The sequence below is a fragment of the Callithrix jacchus genome, chromosome 7 (assembly GCF_049354715.1).
Source record: "Callithrix jacchus isolate 240 chromosome 7, calJac240_pri, whole genome shotgun sequence".
In the NCBI taxonomy this organism is placed as follows: domain Eukaryota; kingdom Metazoa; phylum Chordata; class Mammalia; order Primates; family Cebidae; genus Callithrix; species Callithrix jacchus.
This window is the reverse complement of record NC_133508.1, coordinates 53,382,422-53,401,558: the sequence shown is the minus strand read 5'-3', so window position 1 is coordinate 53,401,558 and position 19,137 is coordinate 53,382,422. Positions and strand designations below refer to the sequence as shown.

Genomic DNA, 19,137 nt, shown 5'->3' with positions numbered 1-19,137 from the left:
GCGCACCATCCCCACTCTCTACCCCAACTTTGGGCATGTATTATTTTGCATATGTTAATTTCAACAGCTCTGAATGAGGTGTTGACAGTCAAAAGTCGCTAAATTCATAGCTTAGGGCTCACAGGCAGGGCCTCTAACTTCTGCAAGCCTCACTTTCGCCCTCTGCAAAATGGGCCTAATGGAACTGTTGTTCTTGTGCGCACCCCTCCCCAACCCCCAAGCCCTCGTGCCCAGTTGTCGCTGTTGCGGTTAAATTCATCTTGTTTACTTTGTGCCCCAAATGTCAGGAGTCTCCCCGCCCCCTCCGTCTCCTTCCCTGACCTTCAGCCCTTCAGGGAGGTGCCGGAGACCCGAAGGGACAGAGGTGGTCCTCCCGCACTCCGCGGCCACAGGTGTGCCCAGGTCTCCCGGCTGCGCTTCCCCTGGCCCCGCCCGCCGCGCCCCGCGGTTTCGCCCTTCCCTGGCGGCGGCAGGCGCGGGGCGGGAGGCGGCGGCGCGAGGCGAGCCCGGCGCGGCGGCCGCGGGGACAACCCGGGCGGGAGCGGAGGCCGAGCCGAGGGCGCCCGAGCCCCCTCCCCGCGCGTCCTCTGGCTGCGCAGCGCTTAGCCCCGGGCCCGCGGAGACATGAGCGCCCCGCGGCCCCACGCACCCCGGGGACAGCGGCCCGGCCACGCGGCCCCGTGATGGGCTCCTGCGTGTCGCGAGGTGAGGGGGCCCGGCCGGTGGTGGGGGATCGGGTGCCAGGGACCCGCGCGGTCCTCTCGCCGCTCGGAGACCTGGGGGATGGAGCTGGCGACCCGCCCTTCGCGGCCCGGCCGCACCCTCGGGGACACGGCGTCCTGAGGGGGACAGGGCTGGAGACCGTAGGAGGCGGGGGCAATACAGCGCGCGTGCAGAGGTCACCGCATCGGTGACCCGGGTTCGGTTCGCAGCCCTGCAGGTGACACGAAGCAGGGTCCCGCGCCGCGCTCTCAGCCCTACAGCCACACACCCCCTGCCGGGTGCCTGGGAGGGGAGGGAGGCTCCGGTTCTTCCTGGCTTACTGGAGGAACTGTGGGGCACCCGGAGAACTAGCAGACCCTTCTTCTCCCACCCCTCCCCAAGACACAGGCCTTACCAGCTAACCCCCTCCACCCCTCCCCACACCTTACCGGGTACCCCCATCTGCAGAGCCCCGGAGCCCTGTTGGCAGGAAAGGGTTAATGGTGGGGCACAGGTTATCTAGAAGGTTCCCCTGCCCCAACCTTTATCCCTAATCCTCCTCCCCACCCCCATTCTTGGTCTGGGGACCGAAGGGCCAGAGCTCAGCTAATGTTCCCGGTTACCCCTGGGCCTTTCTGTGTCTGACCTGCCACCCTGCACTCTCCCCCAGATGATACCCAGGGAGGTGGAGGGTCCTGCCCTTGCTTGGGGTCACAGGGCAGGCCCCGGCCCCTTCTGTCTGTGAGGAGGGGATGCAGAGTCTTGCACAGAGATTGGGGGATGGGCAGGTTGGTCTTTGGAACCCCCTTCCTCCACCCCAAGCACCACCACCAACTTTCCAACAGACCTCTGGGCAGCATTTTAGACAGCGATTGGGCTAAGCCCTTCCCCAACCTTGGTCCATTCACCCCACAGTGGGATCAGGGGGTGTGGCTGGGAGTCGGGGTGGCTTTGGCCTTGGTTCAGGCCCTGTAGGCTGAGGCCAAACCCATGGATCACCACCACACCTGTTACCCCTAGTAGCTTATCGGGAATAGAGGGGACCTTGTCCTGGGGGTGTTGAGCAAGGAGCACAACGCCCTTCCCCCATCCTCTGGACTCTAAGGGCTTCTGCTTGGGAGTTTCTGTGAGCGTTCAGGTAAGTGGCTCAGGATGTCTCTGGGAGATGTCAGGAGTGGGATCATGGGTGAGGAATGGGAAGGTACAAGGTCACTGTAACTTCCCTGCCTTTCATGGCCCGGCCGCACCCCTGGGCAGGCAGTGTCCTGAGGGAGACAGGGCTAGGGACGGCCGGGGGGCGCGGGGGGCAGGGGGGGGGCAGCACAGAGATCAAGCATGCAGAGGTCAGTCACCGCAGGCATCCCTGCCCCAATTTGCAGCCCGGAAGGCAACAGGGTCCCATGCTGTGCTCTCATCCCTGCAGCCACACACCCCCTGCTGGGAGTATAAGGACTATATGAGGTTCCTTTACTTATCCATGCATTAGGCTGATATTAACATGATGCCCACCATGTGCCAGGCAGTGTGTGCACGCTGGACATCCAGCAGCGAGGAACCCAGCCCAGCACCTGGTCCAGGAGGCCCCAGCCTAGCGGGTGGGGAAGGGAGTTTGAAGAGTAAGGAGTGCTGGGGGTTCTTTAGGCCCTCAAGAGTCTGAGGGTGTCTCCAGAAACCCCAAAGGTTCTAGGCAGTCTCTGGCTGAGACCAGCTCCAGATTGAGGGAATCTGAGTGTTTCTTCAGTGGTCACATCCCTTCCCCTTCATTTGGCCACCCCATGCCAGGTGCCTTGGGGTCCCAGCCCAGGTGGACTGGCCTGTGAGCTGAGGACCCACTGAGCACGGGGCAGAGGCCAGGGAGGAAGAGATACCTGCTAAGGTCACCCTGAGAGGCTGGGGCCCAGGTCCTCTGACCCCACACCTGGGGTTCCTTCCACCGGCCCCTCTTCCAGGGTTCTTTGGGGCCACAGCAGGCAAGGTACGCTCCTTCCACCCTTCCTCTGCAGCCTGGGCTTCCCCAGTGTCCCCCAGATCTGACTCGATGGTCCAGCTTTGTCCCACTCCTGAGAGGACCAGGCCCCTGACAGTCTCGACATGCACCCAGGAGATTTGGGTAGAGGTGAAAGGAGTATGGGGAGCCACGTGGGCAGAGGACAGCCAGGGTCCCAGAGACTGGGTGGCTGCACCACTGACTGCCCCCGCCCAGCTTTCTCCTTGTCACTGATGCTCTCCGAAGCATACTAATCTGAAAGTTTTAAGCAGCTAAAGCTATTTGAGTTATATATGAGCACAGTCTCCATCTTACAAGTGGAAAACTGAGGCAGAGGGCAGTGGAGTAACTTGACCAGGGTCACACAGCTAGGAAGGTATAAACCAAGATTAAAACCATGGTGCTCTGACTCCACAGCCTGGGGCCTCGGTCTCTGCACTCGAAGCCAGCCCTCGGCCCTGTTGCCTGCACCTGTCTACTCTCCTGCAGCTGCAGGCTGCCGTGGGCTCCTGAGCTCCCACCTGGCCCCAGCACCAGCAACTGATTGCTAATCGTAGCCTCTGAGCACTGAGTGCCTGCTGGGCCAGGTGGGCACTGCTATAGAAGGAAGGGTGGAGGGAGTACCTCCACCCTTGGCCAAGGGCAAGGATTGCAGGCCTCAGGCTGATGCCCATAACAGAGCCCAGAGCTTGCACCCAGCTGGGGCCATGCAGCCAAACCCCAAACCCCAGGTCAGGCCACAACTGGGAGAACAACCCCATCCCAGCATCGGCAGCAGTTTGCTCCTGCATACTTGACAGAGAGGATATGAACCAGGACTCCACCATTCACTAGCTCTGTGACCTCAGCAAGTGACTTGACCTTGTGTTCCCATCTCTAAATTGGTGTCATAGGGTTGCTGGGGGCACTAAATGGCTTAATTCATATAAGGCACTCAGACCAGTACCCAACACATAGTAAGCCCTTGTACATAGTAGCTATTGCTCTCTTATTTATTTATTTTTGAGACAGAGTCTTGCTCTGTCGCCCAGGCTGGCTCGATCTTGGCTCACTGCAACCTCTGCCACCCGGTTCAAGCGACTCTCTTGCTTCAACCTCCCAAGTAGCTGGGACTACAGGTGTGCACCACCACACCCGGCTAATTTTTGTATTTTTAGTAGAGAAGGGGTTTCACCATGTTGGCCAGGATGGTCTCAAACTCCTCACCTCAGGTGATCCACCTGCTTTGGCTTCCCAAAGTGCTGGGATTACAGGTGTGAACCACTGTGCCCGGCCTTTAATTTGTATTACCCGTCTGTGCAGACAGCTAATGCAGGTCTTCGTGGCGGGAAGGGGAACCTACAGAGATCTGAAGCCTCACCCTGCCTCACTGGAAAAGCAGCGGGTGGCAGGCACTCGAGGTACCGAGGACATCGGGAAAGTGATTGGGACAGATTAAGGCAGCAAACGCTGTTTCCAGGAGCTGTTTTGTGTTCATTATCTATTTTTAAGCTACCATTTGTCAAGCGCTTATCCTGAGCTGGGCTGAATCTTTGCTCTCCTGACCTAGTTAGTTCTCATTCAACCCTGTGACAAGGGACGTGGGGCTCAGAGAACGGGAGGGTCTTCCCTCAGGTCACATGGGCAGAGTATGGAGAGGCAGGACTCGAATCCAGGTCAGTGTGACCCCAGAGCCTGAATGTGGAAACCCTGTCCTTTGTTCTCTTATGTCTCTACATAGAGAGGGGTGCTGTGGCTCATGCTTATAATCTAAACACTGGGAGGCCGAGGTGGGAGGATCACTTGAGCCCAAGAGTTCAAGACCAGCTTGTGTAACCTAGTGAGAACTCATCTCTACAAAAAAAATCTTTTTAATTAGCTAGGTGCAGTGACTCATGCCTGTAATCCCAGCACTTTGGGAGGCCGAGGCAGGTGGATCACAAGGTCAGGAGTTCAAGATGGCCAATGTGGTGGAACCCCGTCTCTCCTAAAAATACAAAAATTAACTGGGCGTGGTGGCGTGCGTCTGTAGTCCCACCACATGTCTGTAGGGAGGCTGAAGCAGGGGAATCGATTAAACCTGAAAGGCAGAGGTTGCAGTGAGCCAAGATCACACCATTGCACTCCAGCCTGGGCGACAGAGCAAGACTCCATCTAGAAACAAACTAGGTGTGGTGGTGTGGGCCAGTAGTCCCAGCTACTTGGGAGGCTGAGGCAGGAGGATGGCTTTTGAGCCCGGCAGGTCAAAGCTGCAGTGAGCTGTGATTGCTCCACTGCATTGTAGCCTGGGCAACAAAGACACTGTCTCAAAAACAAAAAGAAGTGCTAAGTATATGGCCGGTGCTTAGAAAAACAACCTTTTGGAATAACTTGAATAGTCTCTATTTGTTTGAGACTCTGCAGCCAGTGGCAGTCTGTATGGAACAGAGCGGAAGTTAATATTTGCCCCCTTCTCTCCAGCTCCAGGGGCTCAGTACTCACTGCACGCCCTTGGTGCCATAACCACTCTGCCTGCCCACTCATGCCCCAGCCCTCTCCTCCAGACCAACTGATCAGCTCCCTGGCCCCACCCTGAGGGTCTCCAATGCCCTGGGGGCTGGTGGGGTCGGGGGTGAGAGTAGAAATTAGAGACCGAGGCCGGGTGCAGTGGCTCATGCCTGCAATCCCAGCACTTTGGGAGGACAAGGCAGGATCACCTGAGGTCAGGAGTTTGAAACCAGCCAATATGTCGAAACCCCGTCTCTACTAAAAACACAAAAATCAGCTGGGCGTGGTGGTGGGCACCTGTAATCCCAGCTGCTCCGGAGGCTGAGGCAAGAGAATGGCTTGAACCTGGGAGGTGGAGGTTGCAGTAAACTGAGATTGCACCATTGCATTCCAGTCTGGGCAACAGAGCAATCCTCCAACTCAAACAAAGAAGAAATTAGAGATCTAGGAGTTTCCTCTGGAAAGTCAGACATCTGATCATGTCTGGGAGAAGGCACATGCTCTAGGGGGGCTGACTAGGGCCACCCACAGTTTCCAAGTCCTGAGCAGTCCTACACCTGGACCTGTGGGGGACTGAGGACTGACTGGGTAGTGGAACCTTGCCCTTCAGGGGCTCACAGTCTGATGAGAGAGGTACAGCTTTGTCCTTGGAATAGCCTAATGGGGGAGGCAAGATGCATGGACACTTAGAAGAATGCCTTGAGGACCCTATCTGGAGATCAGCGTCGTTTAGGGGTGGGGCACCAGCTTTGGAGTTTCACTGGGGCTGAAGTTTGGAGTTTCACTGGGGCTGCTGCTTATTAGCGGGTGACCTTGCATTTATCCTCTCTGACCCACTGTTTCCCTGTCTGTAAAATGGGCATAACACCTACTTTGCAGGATTGCCATGTGGGTTAAATGAGAGATCATGGGTGAATAGGCCTAGGACAGTACCTGACACTTAGTAGGTTCTCAGTAAACAGTGGCGGCAAATCACTGCAGGCCGGACTTTGCCCATTAGGGCCACTGATGAGGGAGTCACTTAATCCAGAAGAGGCCAATCTGGGCATGTTGCTTTGGTGAGGTGAGGCTAGAACAAGATGTTCCCAGAGTCGGGGTCACAGGATGGGAGGGAGCCTGGGGAAGGAAGTGAGGAGGAGCTGGGAGTGTGGAAGTCCTGGGGAGGAGCCCATTTTCTCTCTCCATCCTTGCAAGGGGAGGGAACGGGACCCCCACCCTCAGCAGCTCTGAGCTACCATCATGGCTCACGTGACCCATAAACAATGTCCTGGGGAGGAGGGGACACTCAGTCCACTTGAGGCCTGGCCTCTGCCAATCTCTGTGGCCTGCTCCCCTGGCAGTGACTCATCTGGCAGAGAGGTCAAGGACTCACCCTCAAGGGCCTCCCTCTGCAGAGCCTCCAAACCCAGCTCCAGCCCTGGGGACAGAACCAGAGTGGATGACCAGATGTGTCTCATTGTCCAGAGAGAGACACTGAGGGAGAGGGAGGAGCGGCTGCCGCTTACGGACCACTTACTGTGGTGGGCGCTTCATCCTTGCTGCAGTCCTTTCTGGGCTGGTATTATTTCACAGATGAGAATCCAGGGCTCACAGAGCCTAAGTCACATGCCCAGCCTAAGTCACATGTCCACCCCCCAGAGCCGGAAGTGAGAAGTTGGGACAAACCCAGCTCAGGGGCTGTCAGCGGAATGCCTTGGCCACTTATGTTCTCTTCAGAGCCAAGGGCAGAGCCCAGCATGGCACAGCTGGGCAGCACACACCCATGCAGTGCTGGCCGGAGGGACCGCATCAGGCACTCGGCTGCAGATGTCGCAGGAAGCTGAGTGGAGAAGCTCGAGGCTGGCCAGGGAGGGGCATCACAGGGCACTTTGGCCCCAGGCTGCTGCTCAGTGTCTGTGTGGTTTCAAGAGGATGTTTACCCTCCCTGGGCTGCTGCAGAGGTAAACACGGTCCCTTTCTGCCCTTTGGGGTGCAGAGCCCTGAGAGACACTCTTAGGGTAGACGGCAACCATGGTGACTAAGGGGCGGGACACAGAGCCCCAAAGATCCAGCTTAAAGGAGCTGGAAGGCCCTGTAGCAGATGAAAGGAGGCTGAGAGGCTGTACTGCAGACTCACCCAAGGATCAAGCAGAGAAGACCAGTATGGGAACTGCAGCAAGACGGTTTTTGTTTTTGAGACAGTCTTACTCTATCGCCCAGGCTGGAGTACAGTGGCACGATCTTGGCTCACTGCAACCTCTGCCACCTGGGTTCAAGCAATTCTCCTGCATCAGCCTCCTGAGTAGCTGGGATTATAGGCGCCTGCCACTGCACCCAGCTAATTTTTGTATTTTTAGTAGAGATGGGGTTTCACCATTTTGGCCAGGCTGGTCTTGAACTCCTGACCTTGTGATCCATCCGCCTCAGCTTCCCAAAGTGCTGGGATTACAGGCGTGAGCCACTGCACACGCTGCAAGAGAGTTTTAGGCTAGACATCAGGAGGAACTGTGTGGGAGGTTAGACTCTGAAGCAGACTGAAGAGAAGCGGGCATAAGAAGGCAGGAAGCACCCTCAAGATGCAGAGGAGAAACTCTGGTTAAAGACAGATGGTGGAGGAGACATCTGCTGACATCCTCTCCTCGAAGGATCAAGATGGCCTCCTCCAGGTTGCCATGGCAACCAGAAGCTGGTCACTCTTGTGGACAGAGGAGGTAGAGGAGGGAACAGGTCTGAAAAGGGACCTCTGACCTTGAAGTCAGGAGAGTAGGGTATGGGCTGAAAGAAAGGCTGTGTCCTTCTGGGAGAGGGGACCACAGGAGCAGGTGCTAGCGGTCCCCTTGGGCTGCCCCCCAACCCCACATGACACTCTGTGTTTTTCCAGTTTCTGGTGGTGACGTGGCCACCAGTCCCAGCTGGGCAAAGAACAGCCTGTGATTTCACCCTGGGCTGGTTCATTACCTGACGTCTCCGTGGCAACCAGCCTGTGACATCATGGGGCCAAAGTCCTCAGGGGGAGCAGGCAGCTTAGGCAGAGGCACCTGCACCCCAACTGAGGTGGGGGGCCAGGCAGGCTGGGGAGAGTGTGGGAGTCAGGAGTCCGCCAAGCACCACTGTCTCAACGAATGACCTTGTTCAAGTCACGCCTCCACCAGGCTTTGGCATCACCACCAGCCTCCTCTGTGCCTGGGCCCCTTCCCCATCAACCTTGCTCCCTAGTCGGTGGCTGGAGAGTTGTAAAAAAGCTTCAAGGGGCTGGGCACGGTGGCTCATGCCTGTAATCCCCGTACTTTGGGAGGCCCAGGCGGGTGGATCATGAGGTCAGGAGTTCGAGACCAGCCTGACCAACAAGGTGAAACCTCATCTCTACTAAAAATGTAAAAAAACTAGCAGGCATGGTGGCACACACCTGTAATCCCAGCTACTCAGGAGGCTGAGGCAGGAGAATTGCTTGAACCCAGGAGGTGAAGGTTGCAGTGAGCTGAGATCGAGCCATTGCCATTCTACTCCAGCCTGGGTGACAGAGTGAGACTCTATCTCAAAAAAACAAAAACAAAAGAAAAACACCTTCAGGGGATGGCCAGGTGTTCTAGAAATACTCTAACACCCCTCAAGTTCCCAGAGTCAGCCTATGGCCAGTACCACCTGTCTGCACCTTGGTGGGTGCTGGCTTGTGCAGGACATGCAGAATTTCCAGAACCTCAAGATTGGCAACTTTCAGACTGTTTTGACTGGACACATAGGAATAATATATTTTGCATCATGACCCGGTATACACACATAGAAAAGTGTTACTGTGTGTGTTGTGGGCACACATGTGCACAGACTTGTATCTGCAGAAACAGAAACTTCATGAAGTCATACTTAACCTGACTTGCAGTGGGCTCTGATATTTTCCTTTTTTTTTTTTTTTGAGATGGAGTTTCACTCTTGTTGCCCAGGCTGGAGTGCAATGGCGCAATCTCGGCTCACCACAACCTCTGCCTCCTGGGTTCAAGCAATTCTCCTGCCTCAGCTTCATAGGCATGTGCCGCCACACCCAGCTATTTTTTTTTTTTTTTTTTTTAGTAGAGACGGGGTTTCTCCATGTTGGTCAGGCTGGTCTCGAACTCCCGACCTCAAATGATTCGCCTCGGCCTCCCAAAGTGCTGGGATTACAGGCGTGAGCCACCTCACCTGGCCTATTTCATTTAAAAAATAAGACCTAGGCCAGGTGCGGTGGCTCACGCCTGTAATCCCAGCACTTTGGGAGGCCAAGGCGGGTGGACCACGAGGTCAAGAGATCGAGACCATCCTGGTCAACAAGGTGAAACCCCATCTCTACTAAAAATACAAAAATTATCTGGGCATGGTGGCGGGCGCCTGTAGTACCAGCTACTTGGGAGGCTGAGGCAGGAGAATTGCTTGAACCCAGAAGGCGGAGGTTGCGGTGGGCCGAGATCATGCCATTGCACTCCAGTCTAGGTAACAACAGCGAAAATCTGTCTCAAAAAAAAATTAAAAAAAAGACATAAATAAATAAACGGCTTGCATGACCCACTGAAAGATGTACTCCCAGTTTGGACACTGCCTTTGAGGGGCCTGGACAACATGGCCTTTGTAGAAATGAAGGTCCTGGAGCCAGAGAGGGGCAGGACTAGCTCAGGGTCACACAGTGGGGACTCAGGAAAAAGAACAAGATGAGCTGAGCGCTGTGGTGTGCAGGCTTACGGCTCAGCCCACACGATCCCAGGCTGTCTCGGGTGCTCTCACCTCCTTAGACCTGGGTCATGGGTGGGACAGTTAATCAAGAACCTTCCTTGACTCCAGTCTCTGCCTCCAACCTCCCTGATCTGCCCACCTACTCACAGACTTTGGGTGATCCCTTCTGCAAGCTAAGTCTAATCCAGATGGGGTGAAAACTTCAATCTCGCCTCCAATTCAATGCTCACCTTCCCCCTGCCAGCCAGGGCTGGTGACCTGCGGGCCACAGTGGGTTCTCCACTCTGCTGACCTCTGTCTTCTCTTGGCATTTCTTTTTCCTCTGGCATGCTGGGGTCTGACATGAGGGATTTCAGAGAAAGGGCCAAGACACTGTTACTTTATCACGGGCTTTAGGGTCTCACTGGGCCTATACTGGCTCCCTGTTGAGACATCTGTGTGGCAGGCACCCAAATATTCATGCCTTCATTCTTACCCAAATGTACCATGAGTGCCTCTGTGTGCCAGGCCCAGTGGCAGGTGCTGAGGCTGCTGTGGTGAAAGAAACAGACAAGGGCCCAGCCCTGGCAGAGCTTGTATCCTAGTGAGAGACAGTGGATGAGATGGACAGGCATGCGCCCCACCTGCCCCTGCCTGCCCCACCCTGAACTCTCTCACTGGTTATAGGGACATCTAACTGGGGCCTCGCCTGCCTCTGCAGGCCTCCCACATTTCTGCACGAGATCTTGTGGGAACCTTCTCAGTCAGTGGGGAGACGTTCGTGGTTGGAGTCAGAAGGGCGGTTGATGGCTGGGGTCGCAGAGCCTGTTTTGGCCGCATTAGAGATGAGGTCATCTCCCTCCCCACTGATGACAGCGGCTTGCTTGGAAACACGGGGGCTTCAAGGCCTCTGTGTTCTCAGTTTTAGATCTCAGTAGAGAATTCCTGGTGAATGAGAACGGTCTCCCTCAATGGCCCACTCTATAGATGAGGAAATGGGTGAGGAGAAGGCACCTGCTCAGGTCTTGGAGGTGGTAAGGGCGGGACTGGGATTCCGATGGGACAGTCTGGCTCCAGGCCCTGACCCGGTGGGCTTTGGAGCAGTTCCTCAGAAGCTGCCCCTGAAATGAGGATTTGGTTACAACTGATACACAATGAATCTTCCAGAGGAAGCCAGTAGGGAACTGGATGAGAGGAGGAAAGAGGAGGCCAGCCAGGCAGGGGGTGGTCTTGGGCCCGGCCTCAGCCTGGTCCTGCAGGGCGCTCACATCCTTAGACCTGGAGCTGGTCGCCCACCTGCTTACAAACGCTGGGTAGATCCCAGAAATCTGTGGTCTCTTTTGCTAACTAAGTCTAATCAGGTTGGGATGAAAACTTTAATCAGAAGGGTAAGTGAAGGGAATGTTCTGATCCCAAAGGAGCTGGGGTCTTGCACCTGGTAGTCATTGGCTTGGGGACCCTCTCGGTGGGGCCAACGGAAATTTACCAAGGGCAGGCTCTGTAGAAAGAGCCTCAGGTGGTGCCTCTTAGAAGCCATTCAGGGGCAGAGGCAAAAACAGGAGAAAGGAATCCAGGGGAAGTGGGGGCAGCACCCTGTGGTCCCCTGACCCCAGTGATACCAGCTGGCCTGGAGCACGAATTCCCTCTGCTGCTGGGCTGAGAGTGAGCTCGGGGACCATTGTCTTCCAGGGAGGGAGGATGCCTGCAGCAGGGGATCCCTGGGAGAAGGCAGGGGAGACCCGGGATAGTCCTAGGAGTGGGCTAATAGGGTTTGCTGGTTGACTGGGTGGCCTCGGGGAGAATGGGGGATGACAGGACCCTGAGAAACTCCTGGGTTGTAGTTGGTTTGGGGGTGAGGGGGGTAGAGGGGAGGATGGACTCAGATTTGGGAGTCCTCTTTTTGCCCAGGTGTGCTTGAGGTGCCTCTGGGGCATCCACATAGAGAGTTAGAAACTCAGTTGGGAGCTCAAGTGTGGAGCTAGGGCTGGAGGTGTGCATATGGGCAGCAGGCAGCAGAAACACCCAGGTGAGACCTCCTGAGGACAGAGGGCAGAGAAGGACCAGGACGGAAGTGTGGTGCCAGCCAACAGGCAGGGATGAGCCGGGGGGAGCCACAAAAAGGACCCAGGACAGCAGCCAGAGAGGTCAGAGGCCAGGATAAGAGCGAGGCTCAAGAGGGCAGGCAGGCTGCACAGCTCGAGCTCCAAGAAGAGGCTAGAGCGGCCCCCATTGGACTTGGCCCCATGAAGGGTCCTGGCAGCTTGGCAAGGGCTGCCTCATGACAGCCTGCCAGGAGCGGGTGGAGGAGAAGTGGAGGAGGAGGAAGCAGAGGTGGGACCCAGCTCTCTGCACGTCCGGCGAGAAGGCAGAGAAACGGGCACGTTGCTGGAGGGAAACTGGTCACGACAAGGTGCTGAAAAGACAGGAGATGCTTGGGCTGCTGGGATGCTGACGGCCCCACCCAGTGGTAAGGGGACAGAGGAGTGAGAATGCAGGAGGAGGTCCAGAGCCCAAGAAGCAGGGCAGCATGTGCGACGCTGGATGAAGGCTTCCAGCTGGATGGAGTGGAGGGAAAGCAGAGCCACGGGGTGGCGGGGGGAAGGCAGGGGCAGGACCCAGCCTTGGGGGATGGCCCAGCAGGTCTTGAGTGCAGCAGGAACAGCTCTTGCTTTGTTGCAGGCGGGAAAGGTGATGATGTGGGCAGAGATGCAGGCAGGCTGGTGATTTGGTTGGAAAGATATGGGTGACACCTTTCCAAGGATCCTGGACCCAGTGAGGTAGGGGCGAAGCCCCCAACAGCGTGCAGGGGAGAGGAGGGGGTGTGTTTCGTGTCTGGGAAGGAAAGATGGGGTGAAGTTGTCAACCTGGCAGGAAACTAAGGCAGCAGGAAATGGAGAAACAGAGAAGGATCTGGGAAGCGTCACGTCCCTCGGGAGGCTGGAGCTACCAAGCTCACACGCAGCAGTCACACTCCGCCAACATTCAGCTCCTCAGATCCAGGCATGGGACAGGAGGGTCGAACTCAAACCATCTGTGAAGGAGAGCTCGGAGGCCATGCCAGGGGGTCAGCTGGGCCAGGTGCTAAAGAGGACGGGAGGAGCTAGTCGGGAAATACGAGGGTGAATGGATTAAAGGTATCTACGGGGCCAAAAACATGCTGGAGTGTGGGTGCCAGAAATTGTGGAAAGGGAGTAAAAAGAAGATGAGGCCAATAATTCCCACTGAGGGGCAGAGGCAGGAGGGCATCTGGCTGGACCCTCTCCTGCTGTGGACTTGAGTCTGCTTCCTGTACAATGATGTTGGGTAAGAATAAGGCCATGCCCATCTTACAAGGGGGTGTGACCATGCTTTGTAAGCAGGAGAGGGCTGGGCTTTGCTGAGTTCCTCCTCTTGCTCTTATTTCCAGACCTGTTCACAAGTGCCCACAAGGACTGCCCCATGCCCCACGGCACGAACCCCTTGAACCCAGACCTGCCCTTGGGCTGCACTCCCACCGTGGCTCCAGACCATGTCACTGGCAAGGTAACTGAATCCTGTGCCACCCATGCTCCGGTTCTGACCTGTCCCCTACAGCTCCCCACAGGGAGCGGAATCCATTCCAGTCTCCTTCCTTCCCTGCCAAAGCCGCTTCTCCCTATGCAATCGGGCCTCAAGACCTGGTATTCAGCAGCATGAGGGGCTGGACAGGGCTGAGCATCCAGGGACTGGACCAGGCTTGTTTAGGAGACCATCCACCCCGAAGGTCTTCCTGTGCAAGTTAACTCAGCCTTGCAGACAACACATTCCGCTACCTCACATGAGCAGCCTCACAAATTATATATATTCATATAAATTATATATAATCTATATATATAGTTTGTATATGTTATATATTATATATAATTTGTATATAAATTATATATATAGTTTATATGAATATAATATATAAAATATATTTATGTAAATGTATTTATACTGTTTTTAAAATATATTTGTAATTTTTATATAGAGTATCTATGTATAAATTATGTTCATATATTTCTCAGTCCAGATTAATTTGGAATATGTCACTAAGGGTCACAAGGGACCCCAAATTCTGGTGCACAGTTTCCCCCCTTGCCTCAGGGTCTGTGGCATGAATCCACCAGTGGGTGTGATTACCATTCCCCTCAGTACACCCCTCCTGCTAAGCCCTGTGCTCAGCTCTCCACCTCCATTGTTATTTAGGCCTCACCACCACTCGTGGGGTGAATGGCATTGTCACTATTTTGCAGAGGAAGAGACGTGTTCGGAGCTGCTAGGAATAGTCTAGGGATACCAGCTGGGAAACAGCAAAGTCAGAATCCACACCCAAGCCTGCTGTATAAGCTGCACCCGCTGCCTCTCCTCCCAGCGCCACTGTGGCCCCTCCTTCTTACTCTGCATGCCAGGGGACACCAGGGCATGACCCACGAGAGGGCATACCCCGACCTCACAAAGCACCAGAAGGCTGACCCCCCACCCTCAGCCAGGGCGCCAGAACTCGGGCCATCTGCAGGAACAGTGTGCTGGGCCCTGCCTTACCCTTTCTCTCCTCTTGTTTCAGGACAAACAGATGGATTTCTGTTGGGATCCTTGGCAGGTCGGTGCACAGTGTCCCCCAGTCTAGCCAGCCCCAACTGACACCACCACTCCTCCATCCTTTGTGCCCAGCCCAGGCACACAGTCCTGCCGGCCCTGGGGAAGGGGGTGGTCTGATGAAACAGTGGGTGGAGGTGGTCCCATGGCAGTTGGTAGGATCTCCCTGGCTTTAGCTGCCCTGTCCCTACCCACTGCCCAGAGGACCTGGTTGGCTGGGAGACAGGGATGGGTAGTGATGGAGGGATGTGGCCAGCAGCCTGGCCCCGCTCTGCTCAGCCCTCCTGCCCTTTCCTGCAGAGGTGCTTCCAGACCACCAATGGCTACCTGTCCGACTCCAGGTCCTGCTCCAGCAACTACAATGTGGCAGCCCTGGCCACCTCGTCCCTTGTGGGTAGGTTCCGGCTGCCCCTCTCCCACCCGTGGAGACCACACGGTCTCACCCTAGACCCTTGCATTGGCAAGGGCACAGCTGAGTTGCAGGTGGGGGGATGGCAACCTTGTTGGATTCTCCGTTTTCTAAATGCCAGACTCCCTGCTGGGTTCTGCGGGTCACAGGGTGACGGTGGCTCAGGGTTCTGCTTTGCTGCAGGTCAGCATGGTCAGGTTAAACTGCTGGGTTCTCAAGAAGCTCTGAGGGGATTGGCCAGAGTTTTTCAGATGTCTGCCTAGGGTGGTCTCCCTGCCTCTCTGCCAGTCACATCACCTTAGGTCAGGTTCCCTGGAAGCAGAGCTTGGCATGGGCGTGACTGCAGGTGATTCCCTGGAGACTGGCCTTCAAGAGAAGCCAGCAGGCAGTGGGGGAGGCAGGGCGGGTGGGGAAGGGGTTCGGCAGGAGTCTAGCCCTGCCCACCAGGTCTCACCGGGAGCTTGGGAGCATGCATGACACCCCGGAATTGACAGCATGCCAAAGCGAGGGGCTGGACTTTATATTCCCCCATCGTGACTCACTGCCTGCCCTGGGGAGGACTCTGCAGCCTCCTGGGCATCTCTAGGTGAGGAGGCTCTCGGGAGCTCAGGGCAGTTCTCCAGATAAGGGTGTGAGCTCACAGCAGCAGCACCTGAAGCAGCTGGCCATGGGTTCCCAGGCTAGTAGAGGGGGTTTTGGTGGCCACCACAGCATCTGGTGGCCCCGGCACTAAATCCCACCCAGCTGCCCTGGGACCCTTGGGGCCCTCCTTCCCCCAATTGTCCTGTGCCTTTCCTCCAGCCGCAGCACCTTCCTCAGCCTCACCTGCCCTTCAAGGTCCACTTGAACCCCAACCTCCTCCAAAACACCCTCTTCAACTGCCAACACTCCCCAACTTGGTGGGAGGAAGAGTCTCCCCTTTTCTCCACACCCCCCCCGATCTTTCCCGTTTTCCCCGCTCTAATTACCTTCGTGCATACTTCTGCCTCCTTAAATATCGCCATTCCTTGAGCCATGGCTTCGGGGACCTGGGTGGCTCCCAGATCTGTTCTCAGTATAAGCTGTATAAGCTGCACCCGCTGCCTCTCCTCCCAGCGCCACTTGGTTAATGGCAGCGCCCTCTTCATCTTCTCTATCCAGCAGCTCTAGAACTAAAGCCCAGACCCCTCCTCTCCGTCTTGCCCAGCCCTTGCCTCGTTTCCTGTTGGGTCCCTGCAGTAGCCCCTAATCCTCCAACTGGAGCACTTTCTAAACAGGAGTGCCAACTGGTCACTCTCATGTTCATTACCCTGCTGTGGCTCCCCATTGCACAAGAAGAACATCTGAGCCCTCCACCTTGTTCTCTCCAAACCTGTCCTGGCCCTGATCAGCTCCCAACCTCTCCTGCCACCCAGTCCTAGTGTGGACCCCATGTCTCACCTCGGCTAGTCCTGGACTCACGCCAGACTCTTCCGTGCCTTCATCCTCTTCTCATCTCTGAAAAAGCCTCCCATCTTTTGCCTCTGTCTGTCTATACCCAACCCAACTTCAAATTCCAATCCCAAGTCTCCTCTTCCAGGAAGCCTTCCCTGCCTGCTCCACCCACCCAGGTCTCACCTTCAGCAGAGCTGACACGGCCACAGAGACTTTCTTTCAGAATGTGTTTAAAGGATCCTGGAGAAAGCTGGGGGATCATGAGTGGTCCTTGGGTGGATCTCCTTGGGTGGAAGGGTCTGAACTTGGTCAGAAAGGGAGTGAGGGGTGTGGGTGGTTGGGGAAAAAGCACCAGTGGGCAGGAACATGGACTGGGAGTTGGATGCTGGGAGGAAATGCACACACCGGTGGGTGGGGCATGCAGGGGAGGGCTCAGGGCAGGAGTGGGCAGGAGGTGCTGGAGGGCACAAGGAGTTAGATGGGTACAGGCCCCTGGGGAGGTATGGGGCACTGATAGAGATTGTGGTGCACTGAAAGAATGTCGGGTACAGGCCCCTGGGAGCGCTGAGGCACGGGGGCCAGGCCCTGAGCTGGGGATTGTGTCAGGACAGTCACCCAGATGCCCTCCATGCCCCCAGGGGTGGTGCAGAGCATCAAGGACCACATCACAAAGCCCACAGCCATGGCCCGAGGCCGCGTGGCCCACCTCATCGAGTGGAAGGGCTGGAGTGCCCATCGGGCAGGCTGGGAGCTGTCCCCAGCCGAAGACGAGCATTACTGCTGCCTCCCGGATGAGCTGCGTGAGGCCCGCTTTGCTGCAGGTCAGCGTGGAGAGAGACTGGCTGGAGCCCTGTGGGGGTGAAGCTGGGTCCTTGGGAGGCCCAAATCACTGCATGGGAATTGTCTGGGCAGGAAAACATAATGGCATGGGTGGGGATTCAGTGAGCACTTCCGACCACTGGGGTGTGGATTGGCAGCCCACAGGGGCGGACACCCTCCAGCCTGTCCTGGAGCAGCTCCATTGGGCACTGAAGTCATCCCCCACTGTGCCCCCCTGAGCCAGATCTCACTGTCCCCTCAGGGGTCGCTGAGCAGTTTGCCATCACGGAGGCCACACTGAGCGCTTGGTCCTTGCTGGACGATGAGGAACTGCACCCCAAGGACAGCCCCCAGGACATCAGCCAGCTCCAGGGTACAGCCCAGGGGGTCCAGGGTGGGCGGGCAGAGAGGAGCTGAGGCTGGATACCTGCCCACCAGCAAATGCAATATGACCTCAGCCAAGCCCCTTCCTTTTCTCAGCCTAAATTTCTGCATCTGCAAAATGAGGCAGTGATCCTTGGCCTGCCCATTGCCCGGCAGCGCCAGGAGCATGAAGGAGAGAATGAGCACAGCAGAGGCTGGAACCGGGCGCTTGCCACACTGAGGCTGGGCACAGAATCTTCACAGCAGCCCTAGGGAGTGGGTCCTGTTGTCCCCATTTTTGTAATTAATAAGGAAACTGAGGCACTCAGGTTCAGAAACTGACTCCAAATGACACAGCTAGAAGCGTCAGAGACAGATCTGAAATTTACCAGCAGGCACAAGCAACCGCCCTTCTAGAAGCCCAGGTTACTACTGAGGCCTTCAATAAGCCTTGGCCCCGGGGGAAGCCTGCACTAATCCTCCCTGACAGATGGAGAGGAATGGGGAGGGGACAGAGGTTCAGGGGGAGCCCTGTCTCCCCAGTTATCAGACAGCACAGGCTGGCTCCAAGCCCACTCTTAACTCCTCCGTTTACTGCCTTGAGGAGGAACCTGGAGCTCAGAGAGTTTTGGTGACTTGACAAAGGTCACAAGCTCGACAGTCACACAGTGAGATTTGGAGGCAGGTCTTCTGCCCTTGCCCTCCTACACACACTCAGAGAGGGCGAGGAGCTGGATCTGGGACGCCATTCCTCCCTTACCCTGTTCTTTCCAGACCTGGAGAGCGGCTACCTTCAGGACAGCCTTCCCAGCGGCCCCTGGCAGGATGACAGCCTTCAGGCCTTCTCCTCATCCAGCCTCTCCCCTGACAGTTGTCCCTCACCTGAGGAGCCCCCCAGCACTGCTGGCGTCCTGCAGCCCTCAAGCCCAGAGCTGCAGCATTGGCAACAGCTGCCTGGGACCCAAAGACCCAAGGGTGGGACCAACCTGCCAGGCTCCCTCCCCTCCGTGGACAGCGGTTCCCTCTGGGAGGAGGAGGACGAGGTGTTCTATAACTGAGGAGGGGGCTGTGCCGGTCCTGCACTGTTCACACCGTGACCTCGCCACGCGGGCAGCCCAGGCATAGCTAGACCCTGGAGTCCAGGGCAGGGCATCTCTTGACCCCTCAGGTAGGTACAGGGTCAGTGCAGCAGGGATGGGGCCAGCATTCATGGTGGCCTCTCTGTGCCTCGGTGGACCTGCCCCTGGCAGTGGGAGCCATAACCCCTTTCCCCTTCATTAGGTCACTCAGGTGGGCACCTTCCCCTGCAGGGTGTCTGCCCTCAGGGAACTCAAGGACTCTCAGAGAAGGCCCAGAGGAGCCACAGCCAGGCCCCAGGGGGACAGCCAGGGAGAGAACTGGGACCCACTTAGAGTGGGGTCTGGGAACCCTGCCCGTACCTGGGGCTCAGGCCCTCCCACTCCTTCTGTGTATCTGTCCCCCAGCAAAGGTGAGGTGGCCACTTCTGGTAGCTAAGCACCGGCTCCCTAGCTCTCCTCACCAGGACATCTGTCTCTGTGGAGTGTCTGTGTGTCTGTCCCTCCCTCTCTGAACCTGCTTCCTCAGTGCTCCTTGCTCCTCCCCAGGGAGCCCCCTCCCCCTCCTTGCAGCTCCCTCCCATCTCACTCAAGGCTCTCTGAAGACATTAAAGTGGTGGATTCACCCTGGATGACCTTGGCCTGGTCTC

At 56.7% G+C, this 19,137-nt stretch overlaps 1 protein-coding gene across 2 annotated transcripts; it reads left to right on the top strand.

Moving 5' to 3' along the window:
* Positions 1–444: 444 nt before the first annotated feature.
* FAM131C (family with sequence similarity 131 member C) lies at positions 445–19,119 on the top strand. 2 transcript variants are annotated; one of them, XM_009000480.5, is made up of 7 exons: positions 445–705; positions 13,218–13,333; positions 14,376–14,411; positions 14,708–14,801; positions 16,868–17,050; positions 17,311–17,421; positions 18,186–19,119. In XM_009000480.5, exons 1-7 carry the CDS (start codon positions 684–686, stop codon positions 18,467–18,469), a joined length of 846 nt encoding a protein of 281 aa, XP_008998728.1. In that variant the 5' UTR covers positions 445–683; the 3' UTR covers positions 18,470–19,119. The 2 variants fall into 2 exon arrangements, with proteins under 2 accessions (XP_008998728.1, XP_035163748.1); XM_035307857.3 differs by lacking the exon at positions 445–705 and adding an exon at positions 829–1,840.
* Positions 19,120–19,137: the final 18 nt, after the last annotated feature.